This window comes from Herpailurus yagouaroundi, unplaced genomic scaffold (assembly GCF_014898765.1).
Source record: "Herpailurus yagouaroundi ecotype Mexico unplaced genomic scaffold, PumYag 140, whole genome shotgun sequence".
NCBI classification, from domain to species: domain Eukaryota; kingdom Metazoa; phylum Chordata; class Mammalia; order Carnivora; family Felidae; genus Herpailurus; species Herpailurus yagouaroundi.
In genome coordinates, this window is record NW_024412395.1 from 2,868,611 (window position 1) to 2,887,218 (window position 18,608).

The 18,608-nt window shown below is 41.2% G+C and overlaps 1 protein-coding gene and 1 non-coding gene across 11 annotated transcripts in view; one reads left to right on the plus strand and one right to left on the minus strand.

The window, feature by feature from the left end:
- Positions 1–18,608, plus strand: part of SAP130 (Sin3A associated protein 130) — an 81,597-nt gene that overhangs the window by 39,239 nt on the left and 23,750 nt on the right. For 7 of the 10 annotated variants that reach the window (XM_040474709.1, XM_040474715.1, XM_040474713.1 and 4 more), the window contains 3 exons: positions 3,375–3,677; positions 4,590–4,767; positions 11,499–11,603. In XM_040474709.1, coding sequence (XP_040330643.1) covers positions 3,375–3,677; positions 4,590–4,767; positions 11,499–11,603 — 586 coding nt within the window. The remainder of the gene's footprint in view (positions 1–3,374; positions 3,678–4,589; positions 4,768–11,498; positions 11,604–18,608) is intronic. The other 3 variants (XM_040474708.1, XM_040474711.1, XM_040474710.1) reach the window with 3 other exon arrangements.
- On the minus strand, positions 17,668–17,821 carry LOC121031162 (small nucleolar RNA SNORA62/SNORA6 family). The gene has a single exon (XR_005790588.1). It is a non-coding gene; the product is annotated as a small nucleolar RNA SNORA62/SNORA6 family (small nucleolar RNA).

Genomic DNA, 18,608 nt, shown 5'->3' on the forward strand with positions numbered 1-18,608 from the left:
GCTGATAGCTCGGAGCCTGGAGCCCGCTTCAGATTCTGTGTCTCCCTCTCTCTCTCTCTGCCCCTCCCCTGCTTGTTCTTTCTCTCTTTCTCTTTCTCTCTCTCTCTCTCTCTCTGAAAAACAAACGTTAAAAAAAAAAAGTAGGATGCAAAAAGTATGGTAGAATCATGTTGACAGTTAAGTAAACTTCGTGTGTGTGTGTGTGTGTGTGTGTGTGTGTGTGTGTTACATTTAATGCTGAGAATTCTTAAGTCTCCGTTAGTAACAACACTTAAAGTTTTTTCATCTACCTCAGCCAGTTGATACTTCTGTAACAGTGCAGTCATGGTTGCCTTTCTGGAAAAGATAACTCATGACCAATATGTATTTTTCTGAATGCTATCCAACTGTAAAGGGCATGCAGAGCCCCTCTTGAGCTAGAACCATCTCTGCAGACACTATCATTTTATATAAATGTTTATTTGTAAACATCCATCAGAAGAGGACTGTCAGAAGTATTGGGGATCCTGCCAACCATCTGTTTCTCTACATTATTATTTTTCCAAGTGTCTTCTTTTACCACTGCAGTACTCCTGATGGGTACAAACACAGAAAAATGAGTAGTCCAGTCAACAGCACTTACTTCTTCCAGTATCAGTGCTGTCATTGTTGGTCCAGAGGAGGGGTAATATATTATTTCTCAGACATGTGGATCTTTGCATGGGTGGACACAGCCGAAGGAATGATTTATTAACCAGCTTACAATATTGTGTTTTCATGTGGCTCCTTTGTAAATGATTATAAAGCAGATGTTTCCAAATCAGGAAGAGAACAGGAAAATTTGTGTATAATAGCCTCCGATCTTGCAAAATATGAGATTACTGTAATACGTAGTTTATGATAGATTAGACTAGTTCGTGGGCTCTGGTTGTGTATAAAGATAGAATCTTTTTGGTTATTTAGTTACTAGGTGTAGATACAAATATGTAATTATGAATATATACACATAATCTATATACTCTGTAAGTAATTGATCCATCTCAAATTGTTCCCGAAATTTCACTTGTTGTAGAGATGTTTTCCATTTCATTCATTTATGCGTTAATTTCACAAATATTTATTGAACCCTATTGTTGTATGTAAGGTCCTATTCTAGGCTCTATTTTTAAAGTTGACTCTTAAACATCTTAGTTTGATCAAGCTTAGAGCCACATGGGGAGATAAGATATGAAGAACCATTACTGGAGAGAATGTGCTAATCCCAACAAAAAAGGCTTGAGCAAAGCCAGGCTGCTTCTGAGCTAAGGTTATTTCTACTTTGAGAGGGTAGGCTTAGAGGTCAGGAGTGACTTCCTAAAAGAAGTGACATTTGGAAAGCATCTCTCAGAATGAGTAGCACAGAGCCACGGTGGGACTGGGGGAAAGCACTTTTCTGTCTGTGAAGAAAGTGCACAGAATATGCGCTCGGAACAGAGTGGTTTGGTGTGGACAGGAGTGTAGTGTGAGTGAGGATGCTGCACGTGGAATGAGATCAGCCCTTGAAAGGGTTGGGGTGGTGACTGGACTGCATGTTCAGGCAGGAGACCACAGCCATCACTGAACAGAAACAACAAAGGTTCACTCACTTCTCAAGAAGAAACTAATTTGGTGGGTGTTGATTTTTTCTTCTTTCTTTTACAGCAAGGGAAGAATTGCAATATAGCAATGATTATAAATGTATACGACCTAACATTTTGCTGTGATTTTCTCATTCATAATAATAATCTCCTTTTAACCAGTCTGTGGTTTATAGAACTTAAATTACATTGTTTCCTTTTTTTAATTGGTGTGTAATTGACATGACATTATATCTTAGTTTCAGGTGTACAACACCTGATGATTTGATATTTGTGTATTTATGAAATGAGCACCATAATAAGTCTAATTAATTAACATCCATCACCTCAAATAATTACAAATTATTGTTTGTTATGAGGAGAACTTAAAGATCTACCCTCCTAGTAACTTCCAGTGTACAACGTAGTATTGACTCTAGTCACCATGCTGTGCATTACATCCTTGTGACTTATTTATTTTATAACTGGAAGTTTGTACTTTTGACTCCTTCACATATGTCTCCCACCCTACATTCCCTGCCTCTGGCAACCACCAATCTGTTCTTCATATCTGTGAATTTGGTTTGGTTTTGTTTGTTTTTAGATTCCACGTGCAAGTGACATCATAGCGAGTTTTTTTCTGTTTTTGTCTGACTTACTTCACTTAGCTGAATATTCTCAGGGTCCACCCATGTTGTCACAGATGGCAAGATTTCATTCCTTGTAAGGCTAAATAATTGTGTGTGTGTGTGTGTGTGTGTGTGTGTGTAGATATAGATATCACATTTTATTTACCCACTTATCTGTCAGTGGAACCTTAGGGTTGTTTCTATATCTTGGCTATAATAAATAATGTTTCAATGAACACGGGGTGCATATATTTTTTTCAGGATTGTTTTGATGACTGAGAAGAAACATCTTTTTTTTATGTTTTATTTTGAGACAGAGAGGGCATGTGGGGGGAGGAGGGGCAGAGAGAGGGAGAGAGAGAGAATCCCAAGCAGGCTCTGTGCTGACCCAGTGTGGAGCTTGAACTCACGAACCGTGAGATCATTACCTGAGCCAAAATCAAGAGTCAGATGCTCATCCATGAGCCACCCAGGCACCCCAGAGAAGAAACATCTTTTGTATTTTTCTTTTCACGAAACATGAAAAATCCCTTCTCTGTGGTTTCCTGGAATGCTGTTGTTTTCATTTTTAAGTTACAGAGTTTGTTCTTATTATCAGAAATGCTTGTGATGGTGGTTCTGTCAATTAAAGCAAAGATTCTTGACCTGGGAGCTACAGATGTATTTCAGAAGGTTTATTTTAATTATTTAGCACAGTTCCCTAGCTCACATTTGGAACTTAATGGATGATTGCCTTTCCTGCTTTTAATGCTATTTCTAGTAGTTACCTGCAGCAAGATCAAATCAAATTGATAGGAAATGAGGGGGGAAACTCCAATATATAGAGTTTTATGTAGTGCTTTTAAAAAAAACAAAAAACGACAGAATTTGGGAGCATCTGAGTGGCTTAGTCAGTTAAGCGTCTGATTCTTGATTTAGGCTCAGGTCATGTTCTCAGGGTTTGTGGGATCGAGCTCCCTGCCTGCTTGGGATTCTCTCTCTCCCTCTCTCTCTCTGGCCCTCCCTCATTTGCTCTTGCTTTCTCAAACTAAATAAATAAACTTAAAAAAAAAACAGGATTTAGAAATTTTACAGTGGAAAATTCTGTTTTCATTTTAGTGTTTTTCTCTTTATGTGGACTATGTCTAATCAGAGCTAACATTCATATAGTCACTTTCTGTCTCATTTTCAGTTTCTGCTCAGGCTCCAAACTCTGCCATCACAGCCCAGACTGGCGTTGGGGTGGCATCCACAGTCCACCTAAACCCCATGCAGTTGATGACCGTGGATGCTTCTCATGCTCGACATATCCAAGGGATCCAGCCAGCACCTATCAGTACACAGGGGATACAGCCAGCCCCCATCGGGACTCCAGGAATACAGCCGGCACCAATGGGCACACAGGGAATTCACTCAGCAACCCCAATCAGCACACAGGGACTCCAGCCTGCTCCAATGGGTACTCAGCAGCCTCAGCCTGAAGGAAAGACTTCAGGTAATTTGAGTTTTTTGCAGGGAGGTTGGTGTGGAAGAAAGAGATATACTGGGTTTAAAATCCTGGTTCTGGGGCACCTCAGTGGCTCAGTTGGTTAAGTGTCCAACTCTTGGTTTCAGCTCAGGTCATGATCTTGCAGTTCATAAGTTCAAGCCTTGCATCAGGCTCTGTGCTGACAGTGTGGATCCTGCTTGGGATTCTCTGTCTCCCTCTCTCCCTTGGTGTCTGTCTGTCTGTCTCTCTCTCTCAAAAAAAAAAATAAACTTTAAAAAAAATTGTTTAAAATCCTGGTTCTGCCTCTTGCTGGCTTGGTGGTTTCAAGTAATTTCTCTGTGCCTTAGTTTCCTCCTTATAACATTGCCTAGAACTTATCTGTCAGGGTCATTGTAAACATTAGAAACTATATATACAAACAGCCTAATATGCATTTGCACATGTTACGAAGCACTCTGTAAAGTTGAGAAAGCCGATTCTTCTTTCTACAGTGTTCTCATTCTGCTGTTTCTTCCGAGTTGTATGTAAAGTTGTAAAATTAAAGTGGACTGATATGTTGGTATCATTTTTAGGGGTTGAGAGGCAATGGTATTTCACAAGAATTGTAGGAGACCATTTCTTGAAGTCTACTATGTACTTTATGTATTTTATCTGATTCATTAGTAATTATGATTCCAAAGCAAAGAGAAGTTGTTACTGATCATGCATCAATAGACTTAGTAACCTCCCACTTTGCCATCTGCTTTTAGGCAGATGAACATTGTGCTCTAAACCTTACTTTCTTGAAATTAATCAGTTATAACACGGGTACTCTAATTCTGGTGGTCTGATTGTTTTTGCCTTATGTGACATTTTAGTAATGTTCGCTTTTGTTTCCCTTTCTTCATTGTTCTCTTCTGCCCTCTCCCTGTCCTCCAGCAGTGGTATTGGCGGATGGAGCCACAATTGTAGCCAACCCTATTAGCAGTCCATTCAGTGCCGCTCCAGCAGCAACAACTGTGGTGCAGACCCACAGCCAGAGTGCTAGCACCAATGCTCCGGCCCAGGGCTCGTCCCCCCGGCCAAGTATCCTCCGGAAGAAGCCTGCCACAGATGGGTAGGTAGACCCAGTAGTGCCACATGACACCTCTAGTTCTGAGTATAATTGGTAGAAACATTAGGCTCTCTATTGTGCTGGTAGCAAACTCTAAATCTCTCATCTTCTGTGACATTTTTAATCTCTTTCAAAATAACCTCACCCCAGGCTTGTTCAGTAGAGCCTTGCCAAGCCCAGACTGTGGGATGGTAAGAATCCAGGAGTCTGTGGAGGGTTAGTTTATAAACAGCCATTGCATACTACTTTAGGAGTTCTCTCTATTTTGTGGAGTTTAATCCTAGACTCCCTAAGTTGCTTCTAACAGACCCTTCAGGCTTGTCTAGGTAAGCACATTAATGTGTACTGCATTTGGTTTTTTTTTGTTTCCTCATCAGCCAGCATGCATTGTTGTTCAGGACAAGCAGTTTCCCAGGTGTGTTAAGTAAGGGTCCTATTCAGCAGCAGAAGTGTACTGTGTTGCCATAGAACCTGAGTTGGTGGGTGATGGGCAGGAAAGTATGTGCTGTGCTCTGAAACTTAACTTGAAAACTTGGGAGGTGGGAGATGGGCAGTCACACTTCATAGAGCAGAGTTTCTGTGGCTGCACTGAGCCGATGTGTGTCTACAAAAGATTATAAAGGTTAAAGCATAGTGAGAACATAAGCTGCTGGGTCCATACAGGGTTTCCTGACGTGTGGAGCTTTCCGTAGACCAGACTCTCTTTTAAGGATAAATCAGTCTGTGGCAAAGGAGCCTTATCAATGAAAATGCAGGGCAAAGCTTGTACTTAACATGGCAGGTTGAACATGCACTTCTAAATTTCTTGTCCTCTCAAAACCCTATAGAACTTTTAGCAAAGAGGCTTTTTAGAAAGATATAAACACACAAGAATGAGAGAATAGAAGACTGGGTTAAACAGAAGCAGGATTGAAATGTGTTTGAGAGGATCAGAGCCCTGCATCCCCTTCCCTACCCATACTTTGCAGTGCACTGCCCTTCCCAACCCCAGCATGCACCTGGAGAGTTTAACACTGCAAATGGTCCACTGAGATCAAGTAGCACAAGGGGGGGCCAGGAGTATTATACCAGAAACAGATTTGCAGAGTGCTGAGACTTACCAGTCCCCTTCTCCCTTTTAGCCGGCAGAACCCTGGCAGTTGAACGCTGTTGACAAAAAGTGAGATGTTGACTCCACTTTCTTTCTGGGCTTGTTCAGCCGAAGGGAAAAGATGCAGATACCAGCACTAGGGGTTTCCTAAGGTCAGGAATCAGATCCCCCTTACGTGAAATTTAAAGTAGGCAAGTTCTTCCATGAACTCAGAGCTTCCAGCCAACGTTAGTCCCCCGTTCCTAATCATGAACACACATCCAAGCAGGTTTCTGAGGGCCTTCTGGCAAACCACTAGACATACTGAAAAACGCAGCTTGGAGCATAAAGCAAGGCAAGGAGAACAAAAACAAAAAGTGAAAGCAAATAAAGACCAAAACTGAATGCTGTCTTCAAAGGACAAAAAAAGATGTATCTGTGCAACAAGAAGGCAGTGCTATCAAAAAGGAACATTTAGAGAACAAAAGAGTGTGTCCTGAAATTTAAACTACAACAGCAGAAATTGAACTCAGAGGAGTTGGAAAATATAGTTGAGGAGGAGCTCTTGGGTGGCTCAGTCCGTTAAGGGTCCAACTTGATCTCAGTTCAGGTCTTGATCTCAGGGTTGTGAGTTCGAGCCCTGCATTTGGGCTCCACACCCAGCGTGGAGCCTACTTAAAATTGAAAAAAAAAAAAAAAAAAATACAGGAGTGCCTGGGTGGCTCAGTCAGTTAAGCATCTGACTTATCAGGTCATGATCAGGTCATGATCTCACGGTTTGTGAGTTCGAGCCCCTCATCCAGCTCTACTAACAGTGCAGAGCCTGCTTGGGATTCTGTCACTCCCTCTCTCTCTCTGCCCTTCCTTTCCCCGTTCTCTCTCTTTCTCAAAATAAATAAACTTAAAAAAAAAACTTAAAAAAAGTATAGGTGAGGAAATGTCTCAAAAGTAGATTGAAAAATAAGAACACAAAAATAAGATAGAAGAGGAAAGACAAGAAAATCAAAGAATCAGCTCAGGAGATCCCGCCTCCAAGTAATGTTTCAGTGAGAGATCTGAGAAAAGAAGGAAGATCACTTAAATAACTCCTAGAAAATTTCCAAACCTAAAGGGCATGAGTTTCCTGATTTAAAGAACCACAACATGCCCAGCATAAGTAGATGCAGTGCGTGTTAATAAACCAGCACTGAGAGGGGCGCCTGGGTGGCTCAGTCAGTTAAGCGTCCGACTTCAGCTCAGGTCATGATCTCACGGTCCATAAGTTCAAGCCCCGTGTCGGGCTCTGTGCTGTCAGTTCAGAGTCTGGAGCCTGCTTCCGATTCTGTGTCTCCCTCTCTCTCTGCCCCTCACCCACTCACTCTCTGTCTCTATCAAAAAATGAATAAACGTTAAAAAAAACTTTTTTTAAACTGTTACTTAGATAAACATGTTGAAATCTCACAACCCTGGAGACAAAAAGATCTGTCCCCTTCTCCTCCACTTGGCCGCCTCCCTGTGACCTTTCTGCTGTGCCCCCATAGCTGAGTTGTCATCATCGGAATTCCTTCCTCTTTGAGTATGTCTGCCTTCTCTAAGTGGAACTTGGCTCTTCCTCAGGATCTCGACTCCTGCACTCTCCCCAAAGTAATGGCTATCTCTCTTCCTGATCCTCCTGTCACTGGGCCTGGTGCTGGGGTCCATGTCCTCTTGATGACTCACTGCCACTTTCAAGCCATCCCTCTTCGAAAGCACTCAGTTCGTATTCAGATTTCATAAAATTTGCACTTGAAGAGTATACTTTCACATAGCCAAGTCATTCCAGGCCCACTGAAAAGTTTTCTAATAACTGAATCAAATATCAGTTTTAAATTCAAAGTATTTAAATGAAATACCGGTACAAATTTTGCTCCTGGTTGCACTTGCCCATCATTCCAAGTACTTAGTAGCCCCGTATGGCCAGAGACTACCTTGTTGGTCAGAGCAGCTCAAGATCAGATTCCAGTTCAATTTGGGGGTATGTTTGTATGTCCTTCAGAAGGTACCTAACATCTGGCTGTCATTCTGTCTGAAATGATATCCCGGGTCTCTGATTTCTCAGTTGCTTAAATGCCTCTCCGTCTTCCCCCATCCATCAGCACAAACCCACAAGCACAGGCCTTCCTTGACCTTTTCTTCTTTCCTCCGGTGTCCCACAGCCTACCTTCTGTCTTCCCACCTCACCAGCAGTGGTGAGCACACTACCCACCAGGGAGCCTTCCACCCGTTGATGCTACCCCCTTTCATGACCTTTCTCTCCTCTCCTTGACTCAGTTTTTGGGGTCTGCTGCAATCACTTCCTTGCATATGGCCCCCACATCCTTGCACCCCTCTTCACTTTGTCAAAACCAGAGTCAAATCCAACTTTCTGCTGAATTTGCACAGCAGATTGTGGTGGGGTAAACAACTGTGTTGACTGGCCTTGCTTAACCTCAGAGACCTCCACTAGGATCTTGAAGACCAGCATAGGATCCTGTCCTAAGCCACTCTCCTGGACAGTTGCCCCCTGCTCCTCTCAGAACTCCCACACTTCTTACCCATGTTCACTACCAGCTAATGAACTTGATCCCTACTTTTTTGAGAAAAATGGAAACACCCAAAAGAGAACTTGGTCAACTCTAGCTTTCAATCTCCCTACCTGCCGGCATCTGTATCCCACACTCTACTCATCTCCTCTTTTACTGTGGACAGACTCTCAGCCCTTCGCTCTGGAGCCCCTGACCTCTGCCTTTCTAGCCTGCTGAGAACAGTGCTGTAGCTCTCCTCCCTCTCACCTATTTACCAGTGTGTTCTCGCTGGTGTTTCCTTCACATAGAAAGCAAAAAAATGCTCTCATGGGTTTTTTTGCTACTATTTCCAAAGAAAATAAAGGAGTTTGCTAACTCCATTTTTTCTTCCAGTTTCTTTCTCTCTCCACGTTTTCACTGAGGTATAGAAAACTGCATAGATAATGCAGGTATGGGGTAATTTAGCACCGAGTGAACACAGCATGCAACCACTATCTAGGCAAGAAACAGAACACTACCAATACTTTCTCCCAAAGGGAATTAAGCAGTTTATCTTTTGACCTTGTTGACTTGCTTTGCCTCTTGTGGCATTTGTGTTGAATCATATATTACGTGTTTTTGTATGACTCCATCTTCCTTCCCTTTGTTTAGTTCATCCACGTTAATTGTATGTGATTGTAGTATTTTTATTGCTATGTGAGATGCCATTAAATAACAGTACCATAGTTTATCCATGGATATTTGGGTTGTTTCCAGTTTGGGGCCATATGTTATCCTGAACATTTTTGTGCATGACCTTTGACACATAGCTAAATGTATTTGTTACATACCTAGGAGGGGATTGGCTGGGTTGTAGGCTATGCTTTATGTGCATCTCTGGTAGGTACCTGCGTATGCTCCAAGCAGGCAGGGAGGGAGGGGGGGTCATCGCATTTATCATCACTGGCACTTGTTGTTGACACTCTTTAAGTTTGGTTAGTCTGTGGATATAGAGTGGTGTATCTCACTATGTTTAATTGTTTTCTTCGTTTTCTGCGGGGGTAGTTAGTGGAATTGGTCTTATGTCTTACTTTTTATTATGGGAAACTAAACGTAATAAAATTTTGAACATATGAATGTTATACCCATCATTCAATTTCAGTTATCAGCTTATCACCTCATAGCCAATCAATTATGTTTAATCTAGATGCCTACCCACCCCCTTCTACCAAATTATTTTGAAGCAAATCCTAAATAGTACATCTTCTCATTTGTATACATTTCAGCATATGTCTATTGAGAGATACTTATGAAAAAGTATAACCTCATAATATCAAATATCTAGTTCAAATCTCTAGGGGTCTCAGAGGTCACAACTTTTTTGTTTTAATTTATTTGAATCAGTATTCTGATAAGGTGCCCACATTGTATTTAGTTGATATGTCTCCTAAGGCTCTTCTATATATAGATTTCCTTCATCTCTTTTTTCCTTGCGATTTATTTGTTGAAGAAACTTGGTCTTTTGTCCTGTAAACTTTTTCCTCTCCTTCCCTGTCTTTCCCAGGGTTTTGTCTGTTACATCCCCTTTGTGTTTCTTAGAACTGCTATAACAAATTACCACAAATCTGGTGGCTTAAAACAACAGAAATGTATTCTCACAGAGGTGCCTGGCTGGCTCAGTCGGTGGAGCATGCAACTCTTGATCTCAGGATTGTGAGTTCGAGCCCCATGTTGAGTGTAGAGATTGCTTAAAAATAAATCTTTTAGGGCGCCTAGGAGGCTCAGTCATTAAGCATCTGACTTCAGCTCAGGTCATGATCTCACAGTTCATGAATTCAAGTCCCACATCGGGTAAGCTTGAGCCCTACTTTGGGTGAGCTTGAGCCCCACTTCTCTCTCTCTTTCTCTCTGTCCCTCACTCACTTGTGCCTTCTGTCTCTTTCTCTCTCTCTCTCTCTCTCTCTCTCTCAAAAATAAATAAAAATCAAATCTTTAAAAAAAACCTTATCCTCACAGTTCTGATGGCTAGAAATCTAAAATCAGGATGTCAGCAGGGTGTTCCCTTGTGTATGCACCCAGGGAGAATCCATTCCATGCCTCCTTGCTAACTTCTGGTGGCTATTGGCAATCCTTTGGCTGTGGGAATATCACGCCAGTCTCTTCTTCTGTATTCACATGACCTTTCCTGTGTCTCTCTGTCTCAAATATCTCTCTTTTCCGTGATAAGGATACCAGTCATTGGATTTAGGGTCTACCCTCCACACCAGAAAGATCTTAACCTTGAGATCTCTAACTAAATTACACTCACAAAGACTCTATTACATTCACAGGTACAGGGATTAGGACTTGGATATCAATTTAGCCCACTACCCCTGTAGTTTGGTTTTGCTGTTCTTGTCCCCGCCACGTTGTCTCTTGTTACTTGAATCTAAAGCTTGAATAGATTCTTTTTTTATTATTTTTATTTTTGGGAAGACCAGTTTATAAATTAAAATGTCTGGTAGTCCCCCATTTTGAGATGTTAGCAGACTTGGTGATCACTGTCTGGATCCATTAATTAGGCTTTGCAAAATGGTGTATTCTGGTTCAAGCCATTTTTCTCTCAGCCCGCTCATCTGGCATTTGCTTCCAGCACTCTGCCGACACTGCCCATGTCACACTTACAGCTTCCACATTGCTGAGCCCGCTGGTTCCCATCTGAGCCACACGTGGCTTCTACTGGATGGCACAGTGACACTAACTTGGTCACCTTTCTTTCACTTGACTTCCAGGAACTTTTTCTCAGGTCAACATAAACATGTAAACACAACAGTGATCGGGAGGAACACTTAATACTGATGTTAAGTTTGATAATAAGTAGAAAGGAGATGTGGCATGGTTGAAGCAGCAGCTGAAAGAGTCAGAGTGGTTGCTTCCTGGAGAGAGATGGGCAAGAAATGGGGAGAGATGGAGGGGACCTGCATTTTGTTAAAAGCTTTTTAGTGCAATTTGGCATTTTCAATAACATATCTATAGTATTTGGATAAAATTTTAAAAACCATTTTAAAAAATGCCTAGCAAATGTAGTGTTTTTATTTTGTCATAGTTATGCCTAGCAAATATTTACTTCTTATCCTTTAATGCCCTCGGACTGTTGTTTTCTGGGTTTGTCTGGTCTCTTTCAGAATGGCAGTTCGGAAAACCCTCATTCCTCCTCAGCCTCCTGAAGTGGCTAGCCCTCGAGTGGAAAGCTCTATGCGGAGTACATCTGGGTCACCTAGGCCTGCAGGGTGAGCACATAAATGTTATCACTCTTGGTTCCAACTGCACACAATTGAGGAGGAAAGAGTCTAACGTGACAAATTTTACATAATTTGCCTGTGTGCGTCTTTTTATATCCACATTCTAGCTGTGTGACCTGGACATATTTCTCAGCCTCTCTGATTCTTATTTATGAAATAGCCATACTTATAATATCTGCTTCATTGGATTCTTGTGTATTTAAATGAAATGATGCATTTAAAGTGTTTAGAACAGTGCCTGCCTCATAGTAAACACCCAGTTATCATTGCTGTCAAAAATGGCATCATGTCAGTAGTTAATACATGCTGCTTTCTTTGTTCTTCATTCCACCAGTAACACTATTTTGGGAAAGAGAGGCAATGTAAGAACATTTAAAGTATAAGTTAAAATCATTGTCCTGTTCCCCACCCACCTTGCCAGTCCCACTAGCTAGAATTAATATTGATTGGTAACAGTATTAAGTATCTTTCTGCATCTTTTGTCTGTGTACACAGGTAGATAGATTGAGTCTTAAAAACAGAATCTTGCTGATTAGAGTGTTCTGTATCTTGCCATTTTTACTTCTGTCAGTAACAGCTTGCCATGTTAATGTATTTAGATGTACTTCATAAAACTTCATTCAAGAAGAAAATTATGAATGCCTTGTATGTGCCAGGTACTGTTTTAGAATCTGGGAATATAGAAGAGTGACTAAGACAAAGTGTCCATTCTCCTTAAGCTTATTTTCTAGTGGGTGTAGAGAAACAAATACGTGAAGGAAAAGGAGGCAGTGTGAAGGGAACGTAAAGCGATGGGAGGCAGAGGTGACACCATCCAGAAAGCCTTCTCTGAGCAGAGGTTGAAGGGCAGGAAGGAAGCGCCACATGCTGCCTGATGTCCAGCTGCATGAGTCAGAGCAAAGAGCGGGGCCAGGAATTATGTGGGAGGACATGCGGTCATTACTTTACGCAGTAGTGCAGAAAAGTACAAATAACCATTCAAGGGGCAGCTGTGAAAAATAATCATAATTGTAGGGGGTGGGATTGTACTTACTCTAGGATCTTTAAAAACACTGAAAATACTCAAAACTCTCTCATTGTCAGTTATATATAAGGAAGTGAAAAAAGTAGTAAAACTAACACTTGGTACACTGTAATTTAAACATGAGAAACATTGAGAACTAAAGTGTCTTCTAAAAACTAATCAAGAGTAGTTTGAACAGCGCTTACCGCCTTCACATTGTGTAACTTGACGCAGAGCGACAGTCTTTCCATGTGTTGGTGAATTGTCATACTCCTTTCTGAGTTTCGGTCTGCTTCTAACATTGTATCCTGTATCTTTTCAGTGTTGGCAAATTGTCTCCAAGAGTTCGTTTAACGTGAAATTTTTTGCCAGCCTCACTTCTAGGGATATCTTCATCCTTTTTATCAAAACCCTCTGCCGTAACTAACACGTGGAGTACAAGTGCACATGTCAAAGCAGAATCTTTTCACTGTGCTAGCAGCTTCATCAGATAGCTTAACATTAATTCGTTAAATTAAAGTTAATTAATTACTTAACTTTGAAGTAAACCAGCCTTTATTGGCCAGGAAAGGATTTGTTGTTTTGTTTTCATGGGTTTTTTTTTTTTTTCCCATTCTCCTTGAAATTGGCCTTTTTCGTTCATTGTGCCAGCTAACTTTACCACTTAGATCTGAATAGGATTGAATAGTCGTCAGTCCAAAGTGGAAGTCAATACTACATTTTGCCACAGCGGCTTTCTGTGCCCAGTGCAATTTAAACTAAAAGATGATAAGCGACTTTACCATCTTTGTCGGTAAAGTCAAAGTCCAATTCATTGGATTCTGTCTGTGTGGTCCATGCCGTATCTTCATACAGGCCTAGCGCTCGTCCTGTCTTCTCTGCTGTTGCTGGTTTCAAATCTTCTAATCACATCCAATTTCACTTCCAGAATGACTGTTTTTTTCTCTGCATTTTTATCTGTGTTGGCCAGTTTTTGCTCTCTGTCATCCATTATTATAAAATTTCACCTGGGTTTGTCTCTGGGAAACAAGAGACTGCACAGCTCCACACTTTGCTGTCCGTATAAACTGAATAACAGATTCAGTAACCAGTCATGGACATATTCGAAGGAAGTGATGTGATTGGTCATAGATCCTGATGCACATCTGTTAGTTACATAGTGATTTATGGACTGAGGAGGCAGCAGCAAAGTTTGCATAAAATTGCTTAAAGTTTATATAACTACTCACAGTTAATATTATAGTGAGTGGTAGCTCAAATTTGAACTGCGTTGGTGGGAGGCTGGTATAATGTAGTTACACATATATACGTACGATTCACACACTGCACAAAGTCAGGACTATCTATATGTTAGGTATATACAAGGAACAGCAAGAGAAACAAGCCTAGAACGAAAGGAGAGTTGCACAGCATGGTTCAGAGATATAACTGAGGGCCAGATGATGTAGGGCTTTGTGGATCATTCAGTGTCCTTTCGATTTTATTCTGGGTAAGACTGAGAGCCATCAGAGGTCTAAGGCATAGGAGTGACATGATTTGACTTTTTTTTTTTACAAGAACTGCTCTGGCTACTGTGCTGGGAATAAACTGCAAGGAAGTAAGAGTGGAAGCAGGGAGACCAAGTGAGAAATAATACAACCTTAGACTATCATAGAGGCATGGACCACTGTGGAGGTAGTAAAAGTCTTCAAAAGAGTTCAGATTCTGGTTGTATCTTGAAGGTACAGCTGACAGAATTTCCTGACAGAAAGGGAGAAGTCCGGCTAGGAGGTTTTGCCTGAGCAACTGCAGATAAGGAATTATTCTTTCTGAAGTAAGGAAGCCTATGGGAATAGGAGAGAAAAAACTTTTTTCTTTAAAAAAATTTTTTTAATGTTTATTTATTATTGAGAGACAGAGACAGAGCATAAGCAGGGGAGGGGCAGAGATAGAGGGAGACACAGAATCTGAAGCAGGTTCCAGGCTCTGAGCTGTCAGCACAGGGCCTGGCGCGGGGTTTGAACTCACAAACCGTGAGATGACCTGAGCCGAAGTCAGACACTTAACCAACTGAGCCACCCAGGCACTCCGAGAGAAAAAACTTTTTAAGTTTAGTTCTAAATATTTTACTCTTGTGATCTCCAGGTGGTTAGACACAGCCAAGTGGAGATATCAAATGTATAGTTGGATATAAAATTCTGAAGTAGATACAGCCCTAGAATTGAAGATAGAGGTCTATGCTGGTGATTAAGTTTTGGCAGATACATGTTTCTAACACCGTGAGAGTGGAAGAGAGCCCATCAACAGTGAGTATAGAGAATAGACCTGGTACAAAGACCACGTGTTCAGACATGTCCTCTTAGGAGATCAGAAAAACGAAAAACCAGAAAAAGAGACTGTATTCCTATTCCTTTACTGTGTGATGTTCTCAGAAGTGTTGGTGCCATAATTAGTCCTCCATTAATGAACACTTAAATTATTTCCATTTATCACTGTAATAAATACTGCAGTGAATCTTTATCATTGAGCCCCTTCGCAAACATTTCTCTGGAATACATTTCTGGAAGTAGCGTTACTGGGTCAAATTAAATGTGGAGATTAAATTCTGATTTCCAGTCACTGTATCTGTTTATATCCTCATGAAATGTGTTCCCATTTTCTCCACATTGTTGCCAACATTAGATACTGAACTTTACAAATTTAATACATTATCTTTGTTTTTCAAGTGTTTTTTTTTGTTTGTTTGTTTTTTTTAAGTAGCACTAGAGTTAACTTTTAAAGTGCTGGGGAAAAAATACAGTAACTGAAGCGTCTGTGACATACAAAAGTACATTCCTTGTAAGCAACTGTATGTGCAGAAACTTAGGTGAGCAGGGGCTATTTGCAGAGTCTTTCCCGGACTTAATATGGTTCCAAGGTAGATTGTGGAGGTAGGGCCCCACACATGCAGGCACCCAGATGGCCTTCCTTGCAGTGGGCATTATGTTTCTGTGCCACCTGAAAGAAGGGAGCATTTGGACGGTGAAAAATAACTAGCTGAAACCAGAGCAGTCTCCCCACACTCCCACGCCCAAGTGAAAGGAATCTCATGGAAATTGCTGCTTTTAGGAATAGCCCACCTCATTCACTGATGAGTAATAAAAGGATATTCATGTGAAGATAACTAAAATTAAAACGTAGGAAAAGAGCAACAAAATATACTCATTTGTTCAGTAAGAACATGCACCAGAAAAGTGTTACAGAATAAGTGTGAAACTTATTTTAAAATTCTGACTGTGAATTTAAGTTACTTAATGATGTTAGCACCACCTCACTGATGGAAAACACACAAAGGATGAAATGCACACTAAGTGACAGGACATAAAGGGATGACATGTGAAGGGATAGAACTCAGTAAAGATTTAGAAGAAACCACAGAATGAAGGTAAAATTAAAATAGAAAACAGTGTAGACATAGAGGATAGAAATGGAAGAAGCAAAATTAAAAAAAAATTTTTTTAATGTTTATTTATTTTTGACAGAGAGAGAGAGAGACAGAACATGAGCAGGGGAGGGACAGAGAGAGAGGGAGACACAATCCGAAGCAGCCTCCAGGCTCTGAGCTGTCAGCATAGAGCCTGACGCAGGGCTCAAACTCACAGACTGCGAGATCATGACCTGAGCCGAAGTTGGACGCGCAACCAACTGAGCCACCCAGTTGCCCCGAAAAAGCAAAATTTTTAAAAGAAATAAATATAAAACAAAAACCATACAAAACATACTATGATACAAGATCAAACATATACATGTCAACATCTCAGAAACCAATATGTGAGTTAAAAGTAAGGATGTGTTAATGTTGTCATTAATTATTTTTAAGTGCTACACGACATGGGTGTATAATTACTGACAGCTTAGATTCAGTGAGACACTGCAGTAGAGTGGTGTTGTGTGGAGATAGTGGAGGGTTAAGGGAGGGAACAAGAGTTCCCAGTACATCCTTTGAAACATGAACGTATCACTGGGGCGCCTGGCTGGCTTGCGCAGAGCATGCGACTCTTGATCTTAAGATTATGGGTTCAAGCCCTACATTGGACATAGAGCTTTAAAAAAAAGAAAATGAAACATGACTATATTACTAATTCCAAGCCAAAAGTTTAAGGAAGATTAAAATATAAAATGGGGGAGGGGGTAGCACCTGGGTGGCTCAGTCAGTTAAGCGTCTGACCAGCTCAGCTCATGATCTCTTGGTTCATGAGTTCGAGCCCCGCATCAAGCTCTGTGCTGATGGCTCAGAGCCTGGAGCCTGCTTCGGATTCTGTCTCCCTCTCTCTCTCTGCCCTTCCTCTGTTCACACTCTGTCTCTCTGTCTCTCAAAAATAAACATTAAAAAGTTTTCTTTTAATAGAGAGGCACCTGGGTGTCTGAGTCAGTTGAACGTCTAACTTCAGCTCGGGTCATGATCTTGCGGTTCATGGGTTCGGGCCCTGCATCTGGCTCTGCTAACAGCTTGGCGCCTGGGTCCTGCTTCAGATTCTGTGTCTCCTTATCTCTCTGCCCCTCCCCCAGTCATGCTCTGTCTCTTTCTCTCAAAGATGAATAAACATTTAAAAAATTATTTTAATGTTATAAAATAGAAAACAGATTTAGAAAGTAAATCCAAAAGCTGTTAAAATAAATTTAAAATATGAACTTTAAAACAAATCACATAGTACTAATTCATCCTCAGACTCTCCCCGAAACCTATAGAAATTCTCCAAATACAGGCAGACCTATCAGATCTCTGTCAGTTCCATTTTTTTCTAGTTTACATCCCTCCCTCCTTAAAGCCTTGCTTCCACCTACTCCAATCTTCACTGGTTGCTCTCTGGACTCGGTGCCCAGCTGTTATCCCTTGTGTTTCCTTTGTCCTTCACGGTCTGAATTCCCTTCGTCTCATCCCTGGTGATGTATATTTCCTTTTTTCTTGATTTACTTTCTGATTTGTTAGAGCATCTCTTTTGCAGCAGACAAACAGTACGTAAGATGTCAATTTTTGACCCTTTGCAAATCAGGAAATGTCCTTTTTCTGCCCTTACTCTTTTTGTTTTTATTTGTAGCAAGAATTACTATCAAACTCCATTCACTGGGCCACGGACCCTTGTGGTGGTAGCGAAAGACTTGCCCCTCATGTGGCACACTACCTACACTTGTGAGTTCATTGGCCAGCCAGTGGCCTCAACTCTAAGCTCTAACAGTGGGCAGGGCCATCACTCTGGAGTCTAAGTCTCCTTTCTCTCTGTTGTTGAGATTAGGTAAATTATATTGATCTGTCCTCAACCCCACTGATTCTATCTCCACTGGGCTCCTGAGAATGTCCAGTGAGTATGTTTGGTCAGTTATTGTTTTTCACTTCTGTAATTTAAATTTGGATCTTTTTGTAACTTTGATTCCTTTGCTGAGATTTTTCTGGTTTTTTTTATCTTTTAAATTTGTTTTTCATCTTTTGAATTTGTCATTGCTTGTTGAAGCACTTTTATGATCTCTACGTCCTTGTCAGATGCTACCCGACATCATTCATCTCCTGTTCAAGTTGTGATTTTCTTGGCTCTTGGTTAGACGAGTGGTTTTCTGTTTGGACCTGGACCTTTATGGTCTTAGAAGACCCTGGAGTTTATTTCTAGCTTAATGCTTTGGCAGTCCTCCTCTCACATGGCCGCAACTGGGGAAGGGAAAGCATTGCCTTCTCACTGCCAAGAGGAGAGTTGAAGGCCAGGTTCCCTGCTTGACCTCTTTTGACACCACTTCAATAGTGAGATGGCGGAAAGAGAATCACGCTGCCTCATTACAGCCTGGCAAGTGTGGAAGTCTAGGTTCTCCACAGCCTTTGCCGGAGAGTGTGGGAATTGGGACCACAGTCGTTTCTGTGGTGTTTCACTGGGAGAGCAGTTATTGTCTAGAAGTCTCCTGTCTTGCTCAGCTGCTCCTGCCTTGGTTCCTTGAGCAGACTTTTCTTGGGATTTTTGTCTGTGCCCTTTGACATTTCTGTATTA